The sequence below is a fragment of the Octopus sinensis genome, linkage group LG20 (assembly GCF_006345805.1).
Source record: "Octopus sinensis linkage group LG20, ASM634580v1, whole genome shotgun sequence".
NCBI lineage: Eukaryota > Metazoa > Mollusca > Cephalopoda > Octopoda > Octopodidae > Octopus > Octopus sinensis.
This window is the reverse complement of record NC_043016.1, coordinates 29,296,675-29,320,734: the sequence shown is the minus strand read 5'-3', so window position 1 is coordinate 29,320,734 and position 24,060 is coordinate 29,296,675. Positions and strand designations below refer to the sequence as shown.

The 24,060-nt window shown below is 37.1% G+C and overlaps 1 protein-coding gene and 1 non-coding gene across 6 annotated transcripts in view; both read left to right on the top strand.

Moving 5' to 3' along the window:
• Positions 1 to 24,060, top strand: part of LOC115222505 (calponin homology domain-containing protein DDB_G0272472) — a 281,038-nt gene that overhangs the window by 5,099 nt on the left and 251,879 nt on the right. Inside the window, exons 1-2 of one of the 5 annotated variants that reach the window (XM_036511596.1) lie at positions 12,536 to 12,561; positions 20,292 to 20,296. The exons of the other annotated variants lie outside the window; for them this stretch is intronic. Of the exons in view, the coding sequence (XP_036367489.1) occupies positions 20,294 to 20,296 (3 nt within the window). The 5' untranslated portion in view covers positions 12,536 to 12,561; positions 20,292 to 20,293. Of the gene's footprint in view, positions 1 to 12,535; positions 12,562 to 20,291; positions 20,297 to 24,060 lie in introns of those variants that run through there. 5 annotated transcript variants of the gene reach the window in all.
• On the top strand, positions 10,110 to 10,217 carry LOC115222718. Its single transcript, XR_003882751.1, has one exon. It is a non-coding gene; the product is annotated as a U6 spliceosomal RNA (small nuclear RNA).

Sequence of the window (24,060 nt, the reverse complement as noted above, 5' to 3'; positions counted from 1 at the left end):
TCTAACAATTTTGTCTTGTCATAAGAGTGATGAAAATAGGAGATAGATATAATTAGTGTGTCTACTTTTAATCATTGGCACAAGGGTCACACAGTTCTGGTTTTAGAATGGCTCAGTGTCACTTTAACCCTATTTGACTGATACATCTTTTAACCCTGGAACAATGGAAGCTAATGTCCAAACCTGGTTAGGTTTGAACAGAGAATGTAAAGCAGTGTAACTAAAGAATGATTTCTTAAATATGCCAAAAGCCAGATATTTTAAAATTTTCTTGTGGGAACAGGGAAGGACAAATTCACTGGTTATATGAACCCTTATATATTACTGATACTTTATTTTAAAAGCACCTGTAGGATGAAAGGACAAAAATGACCATGTCAAGATTTGAACTCAGATTGTAAAGTGCCATAGCATTTTGTTCTTACTCTACCCATTCTTTGTTTTATGCTCTCCTAATCCTACCTCCATCACTGTATTGTTGGTTTGTGTCCATAACCATTGACCATTTTTCCCAACCAAGGGTTTTTTAATCCAGTATATATTATTGGCTACTATTTGTAGCTGTATCTACTTCAAGACTCACCCTTAAAATGATTTAACCTTAGTACCAACCCACCCCAAACTGCTCTCAGTTACATGATATAAATTTCCTCTTTTATAATTATCTAAATTAGAACCTGGCATCAAAATTTCATCAGCATAACAACAACAAAGTTACTTCACAAAATTCTTCATTAATTTTGCAAATCAGTTGAGGTAAAGTATATTTCAATAGAAATATGGTAACAAAAGGGTCAATAATGAATAGGGACTAAAAGATTTTTAATGCTACAAATTGATGCATATAGAAAATTATACTCTTGGGTTTTTGTTCAAAGTTCTGCCATGCAGCACACATATCTCCAGACTTTACAACATGTAGTTCCATTCTACAGAGATGTGATGTAAATGTTATTCCCAAACTTTAAATTCCACAATGGACATTGTTGCCTTTTATCCATGTGTAGTTAATAAAAGTAATACCAGTGTTGTACTGAGGTCTATTTATACAATATTACCATCTTTCTTATAAATTTGTGGCTTTCTGCCACAGTAAGAAATCTTTGTGCTAAACCAGTCCTACTACAAAAGGTAAAGTTCCCATTATGCAAACCATGTCAAGTACCAGTCGGACAAACAGTTTGGAAACAGTTTTCTTCTAGACAACAAACAAGATAATTGTTATCAAAATGCTGATATTTAAAAATTTTTTAATGTTTTGCTTATATTTCATCAGCATTTTAAATAAATCCAAATTTCGCTGCTACTGTGGAACTTGTGTTATCATTTTTAGGAAAACAATATAAGCATTGTCTGTCAACATTTTTTTTTTGTTGTTGTTTTAAATTAATTTTTAGGCCAATTATGTAATTCAATTCTTGAAGTTTTCCTTTTATATTTAGGGGAAAACAATACTGTTGGAAAGTGCTATGATCATTGTTATTTCAAGTTAACAACTGATGAAAAGAGCATCCCCTGTAGTGCCAGCTGTATTACACACACACACACACACACACACACACACACACACACACACACACACACATCTTTTATCTAGTCTTAGTCATTGGGCTGTGGCCATGCTGGGGCACCACCTTAAAGGGCTTAGTCAAACAAATCAACCTCCAGTACTTATTTTTTTAACCCCAGTACTTATTCCATTGGTCTGTTTTGCTAAACCACAAAGTTACCGAGACATAAGCTAACACCACTTGGGGGAGAAAGATAAGAACACATACACATAGATATGTACATACATATATAGTTTGCTGCTCTGTTAAGGTAAGATCAACAAAAAAAAAAGTACTTCATCCAGTGAGAGATAAATATTTAATGTATACTGTATAAAGATGAGAACTACAAATAGTTTATGAAGACATGTGGCTAGACAGCTTTTTATACTGTCCCTTTTTTCTCCAAACCCTGAATATTGCTTCAAGACATGTGTTATAAAATCCTGCCTAACTACATGTCTTCATAGCAAGAAACTATTAGTTCTCATCTTTATACAGTTTACATTAACTGATATATGTATATATACTCAATGAGGTTCTTTCAGTTTCTGTCTACCAAATCTTCTCACAATGCTTTGGTCAGCCCAGGGCTATAGTAGAAGATACTTGCCCAAGGTTCCATGCAGTGGAACTCAACCAGGAGCTATTTGGTTGGGATTATATAAATAGAGAGAGAGTGGGGTCAGTGTCATGTAATAATGACTATCATGCGGTTAATTGCCATTGCCACTTTTTGTTAAACTCCTATAGAATATTAAAGCATTTTTCTTCTAAGATTTTCTGATAAGTATGGCATCTACAAGCATTTTCCTCTTGTATTTTGTGCTGAAGAGTATGTTAAGTGTTACCAATTTGATATCCACTCCTCCCGCTCTTCTGTCGTTAATATTTTATCGACCACAGAAACATGTAAAGTTTAGTGTTTACATCAATAATTGATATTCCATGAAGATCAAGTGAAACCCATTACAAAAATATTGCTCCTGCAACGGGAGTATTAAGTTGCTCCATTTTGTATTGGTCCAGTTCACTCATCTGTAAATGGCTAACCCTGCAGTGGACTGGTATTCTGTTGAGAAGGAATAGTTGGTCTGCCTATTTAGTGGGGTTGCATCATTCAAAGCTGAAATAATGTAAAGTACATTGCGACTAGCACTGCATAACATCTCATAGTCTGGTTGATATTGCAATACACACACACACATACATGTATGTGTGTATATGGTATGAATGTGTGTGTGTATATATATAGATATATATATATATATATATGGAGGCACATGGCCTAGTGGTTAGAGCAGCGGACTTGCAGTCGAGGGATTGCGGGTTCGAATCTCAGACCGGGCGATGTGTGTGTTTACAAGTGAAACACCTAAGCTCCATGCAGCTCAGGCAGAAGGTGATGGCGAAACTTCTGCTGACTCTTTCGCCACAATTTTTTCTTTCACTCTTTCCTCCTGCATCTTGCAGCTCACCTGTGATGGACCAGTGTCCCATCCAGGTGGGGAATCTATATGCCAAGGAAACTGGGAAACCGGCCCTATGATCCAGGAGTGGCTCGAGAAGGAACAAACAAATATGTATATATTGGGTGGGTGGTTGGTTGGTTGGTTCTTCCTTTTTTTCTAAATAGCAGAAGTTGCAAACTGACTCACGGGCTGGAAGATTAGTACTGTGCACAAAACTCAGCTAAGTAGGCGACCACAAGGAGATTCTTCCTTCACTTGTCTATGGAGGATCATTCAATTCTATTAAAACCATTTGCCATAATGGTGATAGAAATGGTTAATATATGGTCACAGAGTTTAGTCTAGGCAGACTTGGACTCAGCACTGCAAATTAATAAAACACCTATTGGTTACACAGTGCTCCTGCCACTTTATTTTTGAAATGAGCATCAGGAAACTGAAGATCTTAGAGTTCAGTTTTGATTCACAGTTGCAGCTATTTATTTTCATAACCATTTTTGAATAACTTTTATAATGTCTTTATTCTAAAGACCAATCACCCAAATAATGGATATTATTAATTACCTACAGACAGAAATCTCATCCATCTTGATTCATAATCTTTCTTGCAGTAAGTGTTTACATAGTTGCCTGACCTGCTAAAAACAACAACTAAATCTCCCTCAAACCAGACCCTTACTGTCTTAGGTGGGAGGGGGAAACATTTGAAAATGTTATCGTGGTTTCTCTGTACAGAGGTAAAAGGTGGGCTGATCACAGTTAGATTGCCTTTGATCATATACATCTGCTGGATGAGGGTGGTTCACAAGTGTGTTGTGTATCTTCTTTATTTCTGTTATCATTATTACAGTGGTTCCACTGACTCTGTCAGTGAAAACAAAAGTTGCTTCTTTTCTTCACCTTCTCCCTTCAATCCTATTGATTCTGAGCCTTTAGATCCTTGTTGCCCTATTGTTTTTCACTTCTAAACCAAGTGTACCATAAGGAATTACCTACTCTCAGTCCTCTAGTTTCTCACTTCACAAAAAACTTGCATTAAGCACTTTGATCTTTATCTCCAGAGCTGCTATAGCATTCCCTTCGTCACACCTGTCTCTAATTGTTTGTATGTTTGTCTCCCTCCCCTCTTGCTGATATTGACTTTAAAAAATTTAAAAAATTAACTCACCAGCAAAGGTAAAACAGCTTAGTTCCCCAACAACTCAGACTAAAATCTAAACAAACATGCTATTTATAATATTTTGAGAAAATATGAAGCAGTCACAGTTAAAAATCCATTCCTGAAATATATGCCATTGTAATTCTAATCAGGAGAAAAATTCTTTGTTTAAATCAAAATCTATGAACAAGTGGAATGTTTGTCATAAGTCTAAGCTACTCAACAAAGAGTTGTTGTTGTTGATTATTATTCTTATTATTGTATTTTAACCTTTAGACTATCAACTTGTATTTAAAACAAAATGACCTTGTTTTATGATCTAAATCACGACTGAAAATATATTTTATAAATAAAATTGATTTTGATTTTCTTTTTTATTGTATTTATGTTATATCATACTTAAAACAGGTTTTGCTCTTTTGCCTTTATCGTCATTTAATGTCCATTTTCAATTCTGTCATAGATTAGATGGTTCAGTAAGAGGATTGACACCCAAGCTCCAGTATCTGCTTTGGTATGGTTTCTATAGCTTGATGCTCTTACTATTACCAACCACTTTACAACGAGAGAGAGAGAGTGTGTATCAGTATCTCTTTCTTCTGTACACTCAAGCACATTGGGCAGCAAGTTAAGAAACCACTGGTTTCTGCTGGTTGCAATTTTCTCAACCTCCACCCTTGTAGTATTGGCTTCTTGTCAGTTCCTCTCTTTCTTTTTCCCTCTTGTGGTGTCCATTTGAAAGCTGTTTTAGACTGTCATTGTTCTGGCAGCCTGAGTATGTTAGTTTTAATTGTTGTTCTGTGAAGATTTCGCTAAATGGCCTTTTATTGGTTTTCTTTAGAATATCTTCATTGTTTATGTGGTCTTGCCAGTATGTTCTCTCAGTCCTTTCCAAGCAGCTTTGGTGGAACATGACTAGCTTTCTGTCAATCCCATATCTCCAAAGTGTACAAGAATTTTTTTTCTTTTTTTCTTTTTTCTTTTTGCACAGTACTAATGAAATTGTCCTGTACTGAAAATATAAATGATGTTCCTAGTATTTAAAAACATTTTTAGCACTTTATGAAAAGCCCAATCTGTCCAGTAGTGTTGGGAAGGTGTGGAAGTATGAACCCTATAGGATGGCTGACACCATGCAAATGAGGGTGTTGGAGAAAATGTGCCACTAATGTGTGCTATACTTTAGTTAGGTGACTGCAGAACAAGCAATCTGGTTCTTGAGCAGATGGGAAGTGGAACAAACATTAGCAGAGATGATGATCAGGCAGTGGACTTGTAATATTTCGACCATGATAACATGGCCTAGAACCTCTTTGTCAGTATACTTGGAAGGTGGTGGGATGGAAAATGGGTACATGAGAAATAATGATAAAGATGGAATGATGAGATCAAGAACTGGACAGGGAGGATCCTGGTGGAATGTACAATGGAATGTAGCATGAGATGAAGGTGTGGGGTAGGGTTATGCTTGAGGATCAAGGGAGGACTCTGATGCAATGTACAGCTGTAGTATGAGATCAATGTGTGGTTAGGAGTGGGGATTATGTTTAAAGCTCATTGGAGGACCCAGGTCGAATGCACAGCTTTGGCATGAGATAACAGTGTGAGTGAGAAGGGTTGGCAGTGTTTGTGAATCCCAGGAGGTGTGTGCAGCTACAGCATGCAGACCACTGTGTTTGGTGAGGAGTGAAAGTGGCAGTGATGGGGTTATGTCAAAGCTCCCAACCTTCTGCTACTAGGATAGCTGTACTCATTCAGTACAATACAATAAAGCTAATCCTTCCAATTAAAAAATTATTAATCTGCACACTCAAAGACACTGAAAGTGGTGAGCTATCTAACTGCCTGTTTGTGTATTTATGTATGTGTGTATATGCCAGCAGTGGAATTTGTGATGAGATGAAATAGCTAATGTCTTAAGCAAGGTCTTTCATGAATTTATTGGCTTTTTTTTCTACTTAACATTGATTTATAGACTAGCTAAGTGGCATATAATTATTATTTGATGATTATTCTCATGCAAACTACTTGTTTCCAATAACGAACAAACATTAAGAAGATAACTACAAGGTCACTTGGCCAGGTAGAAATAGCTACAAAATCACCCTCAAATCATGTCTCAACAATACTCTAAATCATACTCTAAACAACATCAAAAAAATGGTGGGTAAAAAGAAATTAGATTATATTCTTATTTCTTTATTGCCCACAAGGGGCTAAACATAGAGGGGACAAACAAGGACAGACAAAGGGATTTAGTCGATTACATTGACTCCAGTGCGTAACTGGTACTTAATTTATCAACCCCAAAAAGATGAAAGGCAAAGTCGACCTCAGCGGAATTTGAACTCAGAACCTAATGGCTGATGAAATATTGCTAAGCATTTTGCCTGGCATGCTAACGTTTCTGCCAGCTCGCCACCTTGTTTAATTAGATGATATTCTCTTAGGTATGTAATGTTTGTTGAAACGGTTACAGTTGTATTGAAATTTGATCATAAATATTTATAGATTAATTCAAATTAGGGCAACATAATTTTTACTAATTACTTGCTTTTGACTTATTTGGAAGTCTTGAATCCCAAATCACATTGTCCTTTGTTGTTTTTTTTATTAGTATTTTTTTTTTGTATACAATGTAGGCACAGGTGTGGATGTGTGGTAAGAAATGTTAGCACGCCAGGCGAAATACGTAGCCATATTTCGTCTGCCGTTACGTTCCGAGTTCAAATTCCACCAAGGTCGATTTTGCCTTTCATCCTTTCGGGGTCGATAAATTAAGTACCAGTTACACACTGGGGTCGATGTAATCAACTTAATCCGTTTGTGTGTCCTTGTTTGTCCTCTCTGTGTTTAGTCCCTTGTGGGTAATAAAGAAATAGGTATTTCGTCTGCCTCTACGTTCTGAGTTCAAATTCCGCCATGGTCGACTTTGCCTTTCATCCTTTTGGGGGTCAATAAATTAAGTACCAGTTACACACTGGGGTCAATGTAATCGACTTAATCCCTTTGTCTGTCCTTGTTTGTCCCCTCTATGTTTAGCCCCTTGTGGGCAATGAAGAAATAAGAAACTTGCTTCCTAACTACATGGCTCTGGGTCCAGTCAAGTGTCTTCTGCTATAGCCTCAGGCTGATCAAAGCCTTGTGAGTGGATTTAGAAAATGGAAGCTGGAAGTTGCCCATTATGTGTGTGTGTGTGTGTGTATTTTTGTATCAGTGTTTGTCCCCCTACCACCACTTGACAACTGGTGTTGGTGTGTTTACATCCTTGTAGCTTCAGCAAAAGGGACTGATAGAATTAGTATCAGACTTCAACAAAAAAAAAAAGAATAAAAATACTGGGGTTGATTCATTTAACTGAAAATTCTTCAAGACATTGCCCCAGCATGACCACAGTCTGACTGAAACAAGTAAAAGAATAAAAGGATGTAATATTGTTTGTTGTTTTATTACATACCTCCATGTTTTTAATAATCATCATCAGAAACTAAATGGTTGTAATATTCATTTTAGTGCCTTATATATCCAGCTTTTGTCGGGGTATATTTAGGGTACTGATTCTAAATATACTATCAGTTTAGCCTTTTCTTTTCAAGACTTGGAAATACAGTGTACCTCTTGTGGTACATCTGCCCACAGCTTTACAAATATGAGATTATTTTAACAGCATGTAATATTTAATCATCGTATTAATATCATTAGTTCTGCATCAATTCAGCAGATACCATTAATTAAGTAGATATCACCAAATCACTAACTAATAAATTTATTACCTCTGCCAAGGAAGGAGGTTATGTTTTCATCGGTGTTGGTTTGCCCGTCTGTGTGCAAAATAACTCAAAAAGTTGTGAATAGTATTTGATGAAATGTGCAGGAAAAGTTGGTAATGACACAAGGAATAGATGATGAAATTTTGGTAGTGATCCGGGGAATTTTGATGGATTCTTGAAGGATTTTTCATTTGTTATATTTACTCTACATGAAGTATTACAATGTTTAGGTTCTTTGATTATCTCCCTTGAAAACACTTTCATCGTTTCCACATAACCTATGGTGGTGTTGCTGATTCCAAAGTTTATTTTCATTTCTCTATTAGTAATTTTACTTGCGTATCTATCTTAAAATTAGCTTGGTAGAGGTCTGCGCTCTCCGAGTGCTTTTCTAGTTAATATTAATTTGAGCTAATAGGATAAAACTAATGGCATATTTCAAATCAGCATTACTAAATATATTCAGGAATATGAAAATGTAGGGTGGAACTTGACATCCCTATTTCAGTGCGTAAACGACTGCATCAGTCGGTAGATGAAGAACTATACTACATCTTCAAAAGTAGTGCTGATAGCGAAAAACTGATTTCATATTTTGTGTTAATGCCTGAAGTGTAATCAAGAACATGTCTAACTTTCAAGGCAGTAGAAATATCTTTCTCTTTTGTTGTTGTTCTTGGGCAGTGTAATTACTGGAAATAGCCCAGTAATTTTACATCAAACAAGAAATACCATTAAAGTTTGCTATACATAGCAAGCAGTATTTCCTAATCTAGATACCAGCCGAAGGGAGATTTGGATGTATGTTGCTATATGAAATATGTTAATGAAATGACCTCAGATTTTGTGTGTGTGTGTGTGTGTAATCCTTTTCACTAGTCAGCAAACTAGTTTAAAATTACTGCTCTCATCCTCTCTACCACCACCACCACCACCACTGTTAAGCTTTAAATTACAGAGTCTTATATGATGGTCTCTCTTTTGTACAATAATCTTATATTATTGTAAATAATTAGTAGGATTGGCTGTGGAGGTGGGGGGGTACTAATTAACTGTTTGCATTTGAATGATGAAACAGAAGATGAGCCTAGTGCTGACTGGATGTATTCCCCTCCTCCACCCTACTGCTAGTAGTCTTACTCACAAGGTTTATATATATATATATATATATATATATACACTCACACACACACACACACAGAGTGAGAGATGGATATGCACACATACATGCACACACAAATCTGGAATTGTGTTGAACGAATAGAAAAGTGCTCAATATATGTAAAGTATATAGTTTATTGAAACTTGAGTTGCAAAATAAACACCCAGTTTTAATAAAATTTCTCTCTAATACATACATGCATACATACACATGCTTATGTGTGTGTATGCATGTGTGTGTGTGTGTGTGAGAGAGAGAGAGAGAGATGCAATCACAAGAAGGCTAACAGAAAAAAGCAGGCTTAGTATTTGGCTGATGGATTGGAGCAATAACCGTTAAAAGTGCACTAGAAATAGATTCTCTTAAAAGCTCAGCTGGCTTTCTGGAAGTAGTTGATTGGATTTAATTACCAAGGTGACATAATTGTAGTGGAATTAGTTGTTCCAAAGGTATAATAGCCAAAGTAGAAACTAGTTGGAAAAAAATGCTCAGGGAAGTATATCTCTACTGGCAAGAAAGACCTTCATCAGAGTGAAAAGGCAGATTGTATGATGCTTGTATTAGAACTGTGGTACTGCATGATTGTGAGACATGGGCCTTGAATGTTGAAGACAAGATAGAAATGAAGCAAGCATGTTCTGTCGGATGTGTAATGTTAGTGTACGTGAATGAACATCAAGGTACAAATGAGCTGAGAGAGAAATTGTGTACAAGAAAGGGGGCATGTGATGTGTATGGAAAGTGACTGCTGTACAAGAGAAGGAAGTTCTGATCCTTCTAAGGTGTTAGAACCTGTGGAAGAGGGAAACCAAGGGAAAATAGGGATGAAGTAGTGAAGGTTGACCTGAAGATGCTGCGTTTCATTGAAGGAAATGATGGACTGTTCTGATTAATGATATGCAGTGCCATTGAAGACTTGACTATCAAAACATTTTGAAATGGTAGCAAGGGAAGCTGTGTATTTTTATGTATGTGTGTGAGAGTGTGTGTATTTATATACTACTTTGTCAGTACATATCCTAAAATTGGAATGATACAGAGAAGATTAGTATGGTCCCTGTCCAAGGATGACACACACAAATTCGGGAAACATTCCATATTTTCTAGGCACAGAAGTGGCTGTGTGGTAAGAAGCTTGCTTCCCAACCACATGGTTCCAGGTTCAGTCCCACTGCGTGGCACCTTGGGCAAGTTTCTTCTACAATAACCTTGGGCCGACCAAAGCATTGTGAATGGATTTGGTTGACGAAAAGAAGTTCATTGTGTGTGTGTGTAATAAATATATATTTGTCTGTGATTTGTCCCCCCTCATCACTTGACAATCATTGTTGGTGTGTTTATGTCCCTGTAATTTAGCAGTTTAGCAAAAAAGACTGATAGAATATATATATATAATTTGCATCATGCCAAGCGTATAATTGCTGCTATCACTCAACCTGTGATGATCTCCCAATTCATATAAATCTTATCCTTATCATCCATATCTCTCATCTCATCACATGTGATGCTCTCTCAATACCATTCATCACTATCCTCTACCCATAGCTTTTCACTATGGAGGCACATGGCCTAGTGGTTAGAGCAGCGGACTTGCAGTCGAGGGATCATGGGTTCGAATCTCATACCGGGTAGTGTGTGTGTTTATGAGCGAAACCCCTCAATGATTTTTTTATGGATCTTGAAGTAGATAAAGCTGTAAATAACAGCATGTAAATATTGGTTTAAAAAAAAAAACCCTTTAGATAGAAAATGTCAAGTAACCCACAAGCAGCTTTTTACCTTTTCTAGCCAAATGGTTTTTTAACCTGATATTTACACACTGTTATTTGTAGCTTATCTAAGCTGGCAAACTGACATAACCATTATCATACTGAATAAAATGCTTAGCAGCACTTTTGTCTTTAAGTTCTGAGTTCAAATTCTGCCAAGGTCAACTTTGCCTTTCATCTGTTTGAGGTTGATAAATAAGTATTAGTAAAAGGGGAGCACTGGGGCTGATGTTATCAACTTACCCCCTCCCCCTAAATTTCAAGCCTTGTGCCTACAAGAGCCATTAAAAAAAAAAATTCATGTTCTCTTGGAGACATATATGCAATATCAAAGATTTATAATTACTCTTTATATGGTTCTAAAAGCTGTTCTCTATGTTGTTGTTTGACTTGCCAGAAAATAGCTGCCAAATCAGTCTGAAATAAATTATTCTGTCTTAAAAAAAAATAAAATATGAAGAATTTAAGTTTAGATAATGTAGTTTTAGATAATTACAACTGAAAATAAATCAGAACAGTCTTGGATGTGACATTCTTAATCACAGGTCTGCTAGATCAGTGATAAACAATGACATAACCATTATAAATGCCCTCTATCATAAGTCTACAGAATCAGGATTGAGCTTGTGTTTAACAACTACTACTCTGTATAAAGTAATTTAAAGAGCAGTCTTAGAAAACTGTAATTTTACCATTTCACATCCCTTTTTCTGTTTCTTTAAAATTAAAGGAAAAAAAAACTATTTCTTTAATATTTTGTACCTAGATAATTTCAAGTAATTTCATGTTTATAGCTTAAAACAAATATTGGTAAACACAGGCATCACTCAGCAAATATCATCATGAAAGCAGGAGAATTTCCTGTTCCCTATTTCATTTCTCAAATTATATGTTTCTGAGAGAATCTCATCTTCAAGAAAGGAATGGAATCAAGAATTGTTGAGTCACTCACAGCTCTGATCAACAGTTTTTAATATCTCTCCTTTTCTCCCTCTTTCTCTCTCTTCTCTCCATTATTTTTAAAACATTTTTTCTTCATTAAAACATAGCTTGCAAAATGCTATGTTCTTAAGGAAATTTGATTGATGTTTCTTCTACAGTGCTGTTTCTTTCTTCTCATAACAATAATTATAGTTGAGCGTTTCCTATTTTTCCATAAAGGGAGCAATTTTACAGAGATAATTGTGCATTTGTCTATGCTATACAGTTATGTTGGAAGGTGACAAGAGCTTTAACCTTTGGAACGTAGATTAAAAGTCCAACATCTTATCAATACAGTCAGTTATTTATTCAATATCATTTATTTTAAAAGCATTTCCTTCAAATATAATCTTTTTGTTCTTTAAATGCTTTCATTCAGTACATTGAAATGTTTTAATCAATTAATCCCACCCCAGTACTAGTATTCTTCTTACCAATCTCAATTTAGTCCCTTACCAATCTCAATTTAGTCCCTTACCACAAAGAATTTACATAAATTTAACATCCTTATAAACACACACACAATTTCATTCTAACTGTAATACATCTGTTGTAATCAAATTTTACATCAACTATAAAATAACCCATGGGCATGTGGCGTAGTGGTTAAGAGCATGCGTTACTAACCCCAAGATTCTGAGTTCGATTCCAGGCAGTGACCTGAATAATAATAATAATAATAATAACAACAACATCAAAAAATACCTTAGGAATGAGAACCCAGGTTCAAAATTTCCCCAAGACACCTGATGAGGGCTGGAGGGTATATCAGCCGAAACATTGTGTTAAAAACAAACAAGATGAGAACAAATATCCATCAAATGTACATATTGTACATAATTCCTCATCTCGTAAATATTGTTTGTTCCTTCTTGAGCCATGCCTGGCTCATTAGGGCTGGTTTCCCAGTTTCCTTGGCATATAGGTTCTCCACCTGGAGAGGACACCAGTCCGTTGCAGGTGAGCTGCAAGATGCAGGACGAAAGAGTGAGAGGAAGTTATGGCAAAAGAGTCAGCAGAATTTCACCATTACCGTGTGGAGCTTAGGTGTTTCGCTCATAAACACACACATTACCTGGTCTGAGATTCGAACCCACGATCCCTCGACTGTGAGTCCGCTGCTCTAACCACTAGGCCATGTGCCTCCACATCTCTTGAATATAGAACTGTATTAGTGTTGTTTTATGTCTCTGTTATTTAAGGTTTGGAAAAAAAGAGATCAATAGAATAAGTATATTTTCTTCATTAATAATTACAGAAAGTAAAAAAATTGAAACAATCTGAACAATCATCCCCAGAATCATCCTACTTTTTCTCGCATTACCAGGCTTAAAAAAATGGTACTAGAGTTTTATTCAACTAAGTTCTTCAAGTTGATGCTCCAGCATGGCCGTAGTCCAATAACTGAAACATTCTAATCCTTCATCAATATTTATAAAGCTGAAATGCGAAAAAGTTGTTTGATTTCTTGGTTATTTGTCTCATTTTGGGATGGGAATGGTTTGGTAGATGGGGGTCGGATTGGCGCCAAAATTTACACTGGGGGTGAAATGGGGTGGGCAATGATGTGAGGAGGGTTGCAAGTCGCTCGGGGCTACCGTTTCGTTGCCATGGTGTGGAATATGGGAAAAATTGAGTTTTAAAGAAGATAAAGACGAAGAAAAAGTAAAAAATAAGAAAAAGAAGAGGGCAATAAAAAGAGCCATGCAAAGAAGACGAACAAAAGAAGAAAGGGAAAAGGAGACAACACGCACAAAACACACCACTGCCAAGACCCGAGCGAGGCACGAAGCACGGGTCAAAATAGCTAGTCACCTAGCATAGCTAACACCATCCCCAACGGATTCTGTTTTCTTGTAAGCTACCTAGTGATTTCATTAGTGCTGGTTGCATAAAGAAAGCACCCAGTATCTATTCTGAGGTGGTTGGCGGTACGATGGGTGTCCAGCTGTAGAAACCATGCCAAAGTGGGCACTGGATCACGATGCAATGCTTGGATGTTTCAGATCCTGTTAAGCCATCCATCTGATACAAGCATGGAACATGGACAATAAATGATGATGATATATGTACACACACATGCACACTCGCTCACATATTATAATACTTTTTATGTGTATGAGCATATATATATATATGTATTTATATATGTGTTTATGTGTGTGTATGCATATATACATATATATTCTTGTTTTAGTCATTTGACTGTGGCCATGCTGAAGCACTTACCTTAAGTCGAGCAAATCGACCCCAGGACTTATTCTTTGTAAGCCTAGTACTTATTCTATCAGTCTCTTTTGCCAAACTGCTAATTTACGGGCACATAAACACACCAGCATCAGTTGCCAAGCGATGTTGGGGCGGAGATGACAAACATATACACACCTATCTATCTATCTATCTATCTATATATATATATATATATATATATATATATATATATATAGGGAGAATTCACAAAAAAGACAGACATGTGGTGTAGGCAACAAACAGATGTATTAGTTTAAGGGAAAAGTCTTTAATGTTTTGAGCCTAAGCTCTTCCACAGAAAGAAACAAGGAGAGAAAATAGAGAATATATATATACATAGCTGGCTTAGTTCTCTTTTTTTTTGGTTGCCTTGGTAACAATGTGATAGCCTTTATCACTTCAGTTGCTATGGTAACCGTGTGATAAATAAAGTGGGTGGCAGAAAGAATGATAGAATGACATATGCAAAAAAACAAAAAGATTTTTTTTTCCTTTTTGTTTGAGACAGCAGGAAAAAAATAAATCAAAGAATCTTTTTGTACATGTTATTCAGTACACCAATCCTTATTTGAATTAATTTATGCCATTGGTCAACTTGAATTACTTCTTTTAGTGTATTTTATTTATTTATATATTTTTGAACAATATGACAGTATATTTGTCTTTAGTTGACCAGGTTTTAGAGAAAAATAAAACCTAGACTTCATTTATATTCAAGCAGTATCAGTTTTAAAATGATTTCATTGAAATTAACGACGCTAAACGATGATGATATATATGTGCAGGAGTGGCTGTGAGGTAAGTAGCTTGCTTACCAACCACATAGTTCCTGGCTCAGTCCCACTGTGTGATACATTGGGCAAGTGTCTTCTACTATAGCCTCGGGCCAACCAAAGCCTTGTGAGTGGATTTGGTAGATGGAAACTGGAAGAAGCCCGTTGTGTGTGTGTGTGTGTGTGTGTGTGTATATATATATACACACACACACACACAACGGGCTTCTTCCATTTTCCATCTACCAAATCCACTCACAAGGCTTTGGTTGGCCCGAGGCTATAGTAGAAGACACTTGCCCAATGTATCACACAGTGGGACTGAGCCAGGAACTATGTGGTTGGTAAGCAAGCTACTTACCTCACAGCCACTCCTGCACATATATATCATCATCGTTTAGCGTCGTTAATTTCAATGAAATCATTTTAAAACTGATACTGCTTGAACATAAATGAAGTCTAGGTTTTATTTTTCTCTAAAACCTGATCATCAACTAAAGACAAATATACTGTCATATTGTTCAAAAATATAAATAAATAAAATACACTAAGAGAAGTAATTCAAGTTGACCAATGGCATAAATTAATCCAAATAAGGATTGGTGTACTGAATAACATGTACAAAAAGATTCTTTGATTTATTTTTTTCCTGCTGTCTCAAACAAAAAAGAAAGAAAAAATCTTTTTGTTTTTTTGCATATGTCATTCTATCATTCTTTCTGCCACCCACTTTATTTATCACACGGTTACCATAGCAACTGAAGTGATAAAGGCTATCACATTGTTACCAAGACAACCAAAAAAAAAAAAGAGAACTAAGCCAGCTATGTACTGCTGTTATTATTTGATATATCTCTTGTAAGGCATGTTATTACTATTATTACTATTACAGAGAACAATAACAGCCAATTATAATTAATCAATATTCAATATTCCTTCACATTATTTCGAGTTCAGACAGAATATTCTGACAGAACGTAAACAATGTTGGCGTAGCTTTAACAGCCTCAGAAGTCTTTACAAAAGTCAAGGACATTTATTTTCTTCCTCTGACTAATTGATAAAATAAATAAGTAAATAAATAAATAAAAACTTTTACAGCCAGTTTACCTGAGTATATGATTCATCAAAGGAACACAGAACACACACTCACACCCATTCATCGACTGGAAATGTAACTAGTCATTAAAAATTTACAGGTACCACTAGCTAAGGTTGATTGACAAGTCACGGTTGATCGACAATTTCAAATTCTTCTCACTGGTTTTGTGGCTTCACTCTACAGACCTGGTTACTAACTTAACAACTCATTAGTCTTATAGTGGTGTACAGCTGTGACCACTGTAGCACTGTGGAGGCACATGGCCTAGTGGTTAGAGCAGCGAAGGTTGATTGACAAGTCACGGTTGATCGACAATTTCAAATTCTTCTCACTGGTTTTGTGGCTTCACTCTACAGACCTGGTTACTAACTTAACAACTCATTAGTCTTATAGAGGTGTACAGCTGTGACCACTGTAGTACTGTGGAGGCACATGGCCTAGTGGTTAGAGCAGCGGACTTGCAGTCGAGGGATTGTGGGTTCGAATCTCAGACCAGGCGATGTGTGTGTTTATGAGCGAAACACCTAAGCTCCACGCAGCTCTGGCAGAAGGTAATGGCTGACTCTTTTGCCACGACTTTCTCTCACTCTTTCCACCTGCATCTTGCAGCTCACCTGTGACGGGCCGGCATCCTGTCTAAGGAACCTATACGCCAAGGAAACCGGGAAAACAGCTCTTATGAGTCAGGTGTGGCTTGAGAAGGAACAAACAAAAAACTGTAGTACTAAGATTAGTTCCTACTCCTGTAATATTTGTTTTAGCCACACAAGGTATCGAGCAGTGACCAAAAATATTAATTTCAAATTTTAGCACAAGACCAGAAACTTTGGGGAAGTGGGGAAGTTGATTACATTGACCCCAGTGCTTAACTGGTGATTATTTTATCGACCCTGAAAGGATGAAAGGTAAAGTTGACCGCAGCAGAATTTGAACTTAGAACATAATGACAGACAAAATGCTGTGAAGCATTTAGCCAGGCATGTTAATAATTCCGTCAGCTTGCTGCCTCTTCTGACCAAAAGTATTGATTTCAAAATTTAGCACAAGCCCAGTATTTTAAGAGAAGGGAATAAGTTGATTACATATACCACCACCCACCCCGATGCTCAACTGACACTTGTTTTATCAACTCTGAAAGATAAAGTCAACCTTGGTGGAATTTGAACTCTGAATGTAAAGGTGGATGAATACTGACATGCTAAAGATTCTGCCAACTCATCGCCTTCTCTGACCGAAAATATTAAGACATTTGCTTAAAGTTTCTTACTGTAGGACTAAACTTGAAACCATTGACTTGTGAGGTGAAATTTTAAGCTCTGCATTAAAAACATCATTTTAAAGACTGAATCTAAATATGAAATGAATTCCATTTTTGTTCAGATAAGAGAATATGTTAATCAGTTATGTACAGACATAATATATAAATATATACACTCATATGCCATACACATATACGTACTTACACACATAGATATTTATGTATGTGTGTATATATTGGGTTGGTGCATAACTATTGCAGCTTATTTACAACAAATTTTATTCAACAAAAACAATGACGTGTAACAAAAACATCTTTAAATGATTATTCCAGAGCATATTCACCTTCTACTTCAATTACTGCTTCCCATTTGTTTGGCAGATGGTCAGACCATCATTTAAAGATATTTTTGTTAAATATTGTTAGTTTTTGTTGAATAAAATTTGCTGCAAAAAAGCCACAATAATTATGCACCAGCCCTATATATATATATATGATGATGATGATGATATATATCTTTTATCTTTTATGTGATCTATCTATCTATATCTATATATATGTATTTTTTATCTTTTATTTGATTCAGTCATTAGACTGTGGCCATGCTGGGACACCTAAAATTTTTAGTCAAATGATTTGACCCCAGTGCCTTTTATTTTTTTCTAATCCTGGTATTTATTTTATCAATCTCCTTGCCGAACTGCTAAGTTACAGGGATGTAAACACACCAACACCAGTTGTTAAGCAGTGATGGGGGGGGGATACAGACACAAAGATACATACACAGACGCGTGTGTGTGTGTATGTATGTATGTATGTATATATGTATGTATGTAGGTATATGTTTTTTTTTATAAGCTTAAAGCTTAAAAAAAAACATTTACAGAATTGTGAAATTCACCACTGCTTATCAAATCATTGCACACGCATGCACGCACACACTCTTTCTCTCTCTCTCTCTCTCATCTCTCTCTCTCTCTCTCTCTCTCTCTCTCCTTATTTCAGTTTCAGTCTACCAAAACCACCCACAAGACTTTGGTTGGCCCAATGCTATAGTAGAAGACACTTGCCCAATGTGCCAAGCAGTGGGACTGAACCTGAGCCATGTGGTTGGGAAGCAAGCTTCTTACCACACAGCCACGCCTCTCTCTCTCTCTCTCCTCTCTCCTCTCTCTCTCTCTCTATATATATATATATATATATATATATATATATAATATATATATAACACACACAGGCTAATTCCCTGTAACTTGCTTTGTTAGTGTGTGTGTGTACCAGATGATAACAGATGGACAAGATTTGTGACAGTTTGCAACCTTATCAACTGAAATACACGTGGGGGGAAAAAAATTAGCAAGAGACAACATGAAGTTATTTTCTTATCATAAAAATTCTTGTACAGATAAATAACTATAAATATTGGGCTATAGTTAAATTATTCAGGCTTGGTAACTAATTTCTCCTTTTTATATTAGTTTTGTTGTAATCGTTGAAGACTGAGTCTTTGAGTTGTCCATGTATTGCATTCATGACAGTGTTAATTTATTCTGAAGACTTTACATTTTATCCTATTGATATCAAGATTGCTTTGTGTGTGGGTGTGTGTGTGCATTTGTGTGCAGTGTGTAGGTGGGTAGTTGCTGGTATGTATGAATTTTTTCTGTGAGAATAGATAATACTGCAAGCGAAAGTTAACTATTACCACCTGGCATTGTAACTCAATTTAAATGCACACACATATGCTCACTCTCACACACACATACATAATAAATATATATAAAGAGAAAGAGAGAGTGACCATAAAGTCTGGATACATTATCACCATCTCTCTTTAACGTCCGATAGGTGAAAATCACAAACTTATTATTCAATCAACAGAAAAAAAAATCCCAGAATATTAGATATTTCCCATGTATCTTGACTTTATGGTCACCTAGCACCTTGTATATGAGTCATTTAACTGGAAGATTCTGTGTGTGTGTGTGTGATTCAGACTTTATCATGTTAAATATTTGCATTTATACTCTTAAAAACTTTTCTCCACCTTTGTTGACATAAAAATTTCAATCTACAAAATCTGCCCAGTAAAGGCCCCTCTACAACTTACTTGACCTGTTAGTAATAGCAGCCAAACCACTATCAGATTACATCCACCCACCTTATAAGAAAAATATTAAATATAAAATGAGATGGTCACAATTGGAATTTTTTGATCTATAGGTCAGGACTAACCTAAGGCTAAACAACAGCTGTAACCTCTAATACTAACTACTGTGCTATACATTAGATAATGTAGTCCTAGATACACTATGCATGAATAAAATATGGAATGGGCACAGTTTGAACATCTACCAAGTAGGTCACATTATTATTATTACTGAGTGAGAGAGCAGTGCATGCCATCAAAGTGACACTGGGGTAAAATATACGAAGCCCAGTATACCCATCATGACTACCTGTCTGATAAGGGTACACCAGGCACATACATCACAACCATATGTGTGCAACATGGTGATCTCATATCAAGATAAACAGCACATGACCTTGCAGGTGGGGCCCAGTTAGAATTTTCTTCTGGTCGAGTAACCTATCCCACTCAAAAGGTCCCTGAATAAGAGTTGTTTAAGGATCATCATCATCATCATCATCGTTTAGCGTCCGTTTTCCATGCTAGCATGGGTTGGACGGTTCTACTGGGGTCTGTGAAGCCAGAAGGCTTCATCAGGCCCAGTCAAATCTGGCAGTGTTTCTACGGCTGGATGCCCTTCCTAATGCTAACCACTCCGTGAGTGTAGTGGGTGCTTTTTACGTGCCATCTGCACAGGTGCCAGACAGAGCTGGCAAACGGCCACGAACGGATGGTGCTTTTTATGTGCCACCGGCACGAGGGCCAGGCGAGGCTGGCAACGGACACGCACGGATGGTGCTTTTTACGTGCCACCGGCATGTTGAGCGAAACACCCATGTTTCCAAAGGTGAATTATCCAAACCCCAAAGACTTCCTCTCAACACATGGCTACGATGCACCCCCACTACTCCTGCTCATGGTCAGAGATGCACATATCATCAGCCACTAAGGGACATGGTCAACTGGTTAAGGTCAAACAACTGACAAGTAAATCTGTGGTATTGAGTAGAATATTTGCTGTAGTCCATCTTTTATTCCAAGACAAAATTATTATTATTGTGGCAAGCTGGTAGAATCCTCAGCATGCTGGGCAAAATGCTTAGCATTTGATCTGTTCTGAGTTCAAATTCTGCTGAGGTTGACTTTGCCATTCATACTTTCGGGGTCAATGAAATGAGTATCAGTGAAACCAGTGAACATAACCAAACCAACACTAGTTGCCAAACAGCCGGGGAGATTAACACTCACATACACACAATAGGCTTTTACACAGTTTTTGTCTAACAAATACACTCACAAGTTCACAAGGTTTTTGGTCAGCTTGTGGTTATAGCAGAAGGCACTTGCCCAAGGTACAGCACTGTGGGGCTGAAACTGCTTTAAAACACAGTCTTCTCCCCCAACATTTCAGGCCTTGTGTTTTTGTAGAAAGGATTGTTATTATTAAAGCAGCAAGCTGGCAGAATTGTTAGCATGCCAGGTAAAATGGATTAGTGATGTTTCATATGTCCTGACATTCTGAGTTCAAATTCTGCTGAAATTAACTTTGGCTTTCATCCTTTGGGAGGTGGGGGGGAATAAAAAATGTACCAGTAATTGACTCATTCTCTCCCCAAACTTGATGGCCTTGTGCCAAAATCTGGAGTTCTTTTCATTATTGTGATCTGGCAGAATTGTTAGCACCCTGGGCAAAATGCTTTGTAGCATTTTGTCTGTCTTTGTTATAAGTTCAAATGCCATCAAGGTCGACTTTGCCTTCCATCATTTCAGAGTTGATAAAACAAGTACCAGTTGAATATTGGGGGTTGATGTAATCAACTATCCCCTTCCTCAAAATTTCAGGTTTTGTGCCAACAGTAGAAAAGGTTATTTTTTTTTTTCATATTCTGCCGAGGTTGAACTTTGCCTCTCATCCTTTCGGGGCTGATAAAGTACAAGTTACAAACTGGGGTCGATGTAATCGACTGGTCCCCTCCCCTAAAATTTCAGGCCTTGTGCCTATTGTAGGAAGGATTATTATTATTATTCATCATTTAGGTTTATTTCTTAGTGATGTGGGTGGTAGTGTTTATTTCTGCCTTCATAGACCACTGCCAGTCTCGTCTAGCGTTTAACTTAATCCCCAAGTCCTAATTAATCTATGCAGTGAAACAAACATTTAAAATGCTTCACTGACGATTACTGTTTTCTTTGGAAAATAGGCCACATGGAATGAAAGAAACAAGAAAGAATATTTGGTCTGTAAAAGAAGCCCTCTGAATTTTGCAGTGCTCTGCATTTCTCTTCAGTTCTCTAGTGTTCTGTTCAGCTAGTGCAGTGTTTATTAATCTAAGTGCAACGTCCATAATACGATAGTTAACCTAATTCCAACAATTTTCTCTTCTCCCATTTCCATTTTTTTTTTTTATGGCATCAGATGGTAGATCAATATCAGAACACAAATAACTCTACTTGACGTGTGTGTGTGTGTGTTGTGTGTGTGTGCAGCTGTATTTGTATCTATGTGTTGATGTGTATATGTGTATGTATGGGTATGTGAGAGTAGCTACATTGTACGTGTATGTGCTATTGTGTTAATGTATACACGTTCCTTTGTGTGTGAAACTGCGTTGTATGTATATATGCGGCGATGCGTATCTGTGCAGATGCATTTGAATATGTGTTGCGTCAGTGTGTGTGTGCAACCACATAGTATCTATATGTTGTGTATGCATATGTATATTTATGATGTGTACGTGTATTCATGCCTGTTCACCTGCTTAAATATGTATCTTTTTAGAACGTGTGTGTGTGTGTGAGTGTGTATCATTTTAAAATAGTTTTTTTTTTGTTGTATTTTCTTTCTGCTTCTATTTTATGAATAAATTGTGCCTCTGCTTTCTTCAAGTTTTCAAGTCGTAATATATATTTTTTTCATCGCCTTGTAGTGTATGTTGAAACATACAAGTATGCTGTATTATGTATTTTAGTATTTATGTATCACTATCTATTAAACATACCTATCCACTCATGTGCATGTGTGCACACATACACGCATGTGTACATGCATGCACACATTACGTCATGCATCCTTTAAAAAAATGTTTTAGCCCGAAGGCCGCGGCCATGCTGGGGCACCACTGCTGTAATATGAAAATTAGTACAGCAGGGATTGCCACCAGCCCCTGCCGGAGCCTCGTGGAGCTTTAGGTGTTTTCGCTCAATAAACACTCACAACGCCCGGTCTGGGAATCGAACCCGCGATCCTACGACCGCGAGTCCGCTGCCCTAACCACTGGGCCATTGCGCCTCTATAAAAGACCTGTGTCCCTGGGTGGGCAGTTTATATTTTTTAAATGATTTGATCATAGAAGAAAGTCAGTTGCTGATGGCCTTTCTCTAATGATCTTTCTAGCTCCTCCTAAAACCAATGAAGGAGAGGCGGGTGATAATTTTCACAACTCGAGGGTTAACAGAAGTATGAAGTGGTTCAGCCACTGACAGAGACCTCACCCAAATGGTTTTATCAGGAAATTACCCAAGGGCTAGCAAGGTGTTGTTGTGGTAGGGTTGTGGTGGTGGTGGTGGCAATGGTGATGTAGGTGATGGCGGCGGCAGTGATATAGATGGGGGCGAGGGTTGCAGTGACTGATGTAGAAGGAGGTGATGGTAGTGGTGATGTTGTCGATGATGGTGGTTGTGATAGTCATGTTAAGCTGGGCAACAGATTATGCCTACAAAACACACCTCTATCATACGACTCTCCTCCATCCACACGTTATACTCATGGCTCTCCACAACATGGCTTACACTACATATTCCTTGGCTCAGCTGCCTGTCTTTTACTACTCAAAATTGCGTTACCACTTTTCTGCATGATCTTTATTGTATGACCCTTGGCTCTGCTTTCCTTCTGCTGCATCAATGAATCAATCCAACTTCATGGAGTTATGTAATACCTAACCAGTCCTACTCAATGTATTTATATCAATATCACTCTTTGAATATTCTAAACTAGGCGCGGGCATAGCTGTGTGGTTAGGGAGCTTGCTTCCTAGCTACATGGTTTTGGGTTCAGTCCCACTGCGTGGCACTTTGGGTAGGTGTCTTCCACTATAGCCCCGAGTCGACCGAAGCTTTGTGATTGAATTCGGTAGGCGGGAGCTACTGCCATGTGTGTGTGTATGTGTGCGTATAGCTGCTCAGTGCCTCTCCGAAAGAGAGAGAGGGAAATTCCAGCGAGCAATATTTTCACAATTCAGAAGGCGGCAAGCTGGCAGAACCATTACTCTGCCAGGCAAAATGCTTAGCAGCATTTCACTTGTTTTTTAACATTTTGAGTTCAAATGCCACTAGGATTGACTTTGTCATTCATCCTTTCAAGGTCGATACAAAAAATACCAGTTAAGCGTTGGGGTTGATGTAATAGACTAGCCCCCCTCCTCTCCTGAACTTGTGCCAAAACTTGAAATCAATATTTTCTCAGTTAAGACAGATTATACCTCTAACTCGGAATATCATCTTCATATTCTGGCACTTAAAACAAAACAAAACAAACAAAAAAAATAGCTTTTTTTTTTGTGCAGATTAATGAATGTAATTAATAAATGATGTCAGGAATATAATGCAAGTGAATTCAAAAACACAGTCTTCAACAAATTGACAGTGTTTGTTAGAAAATAACAATGATAATAATAATATTGA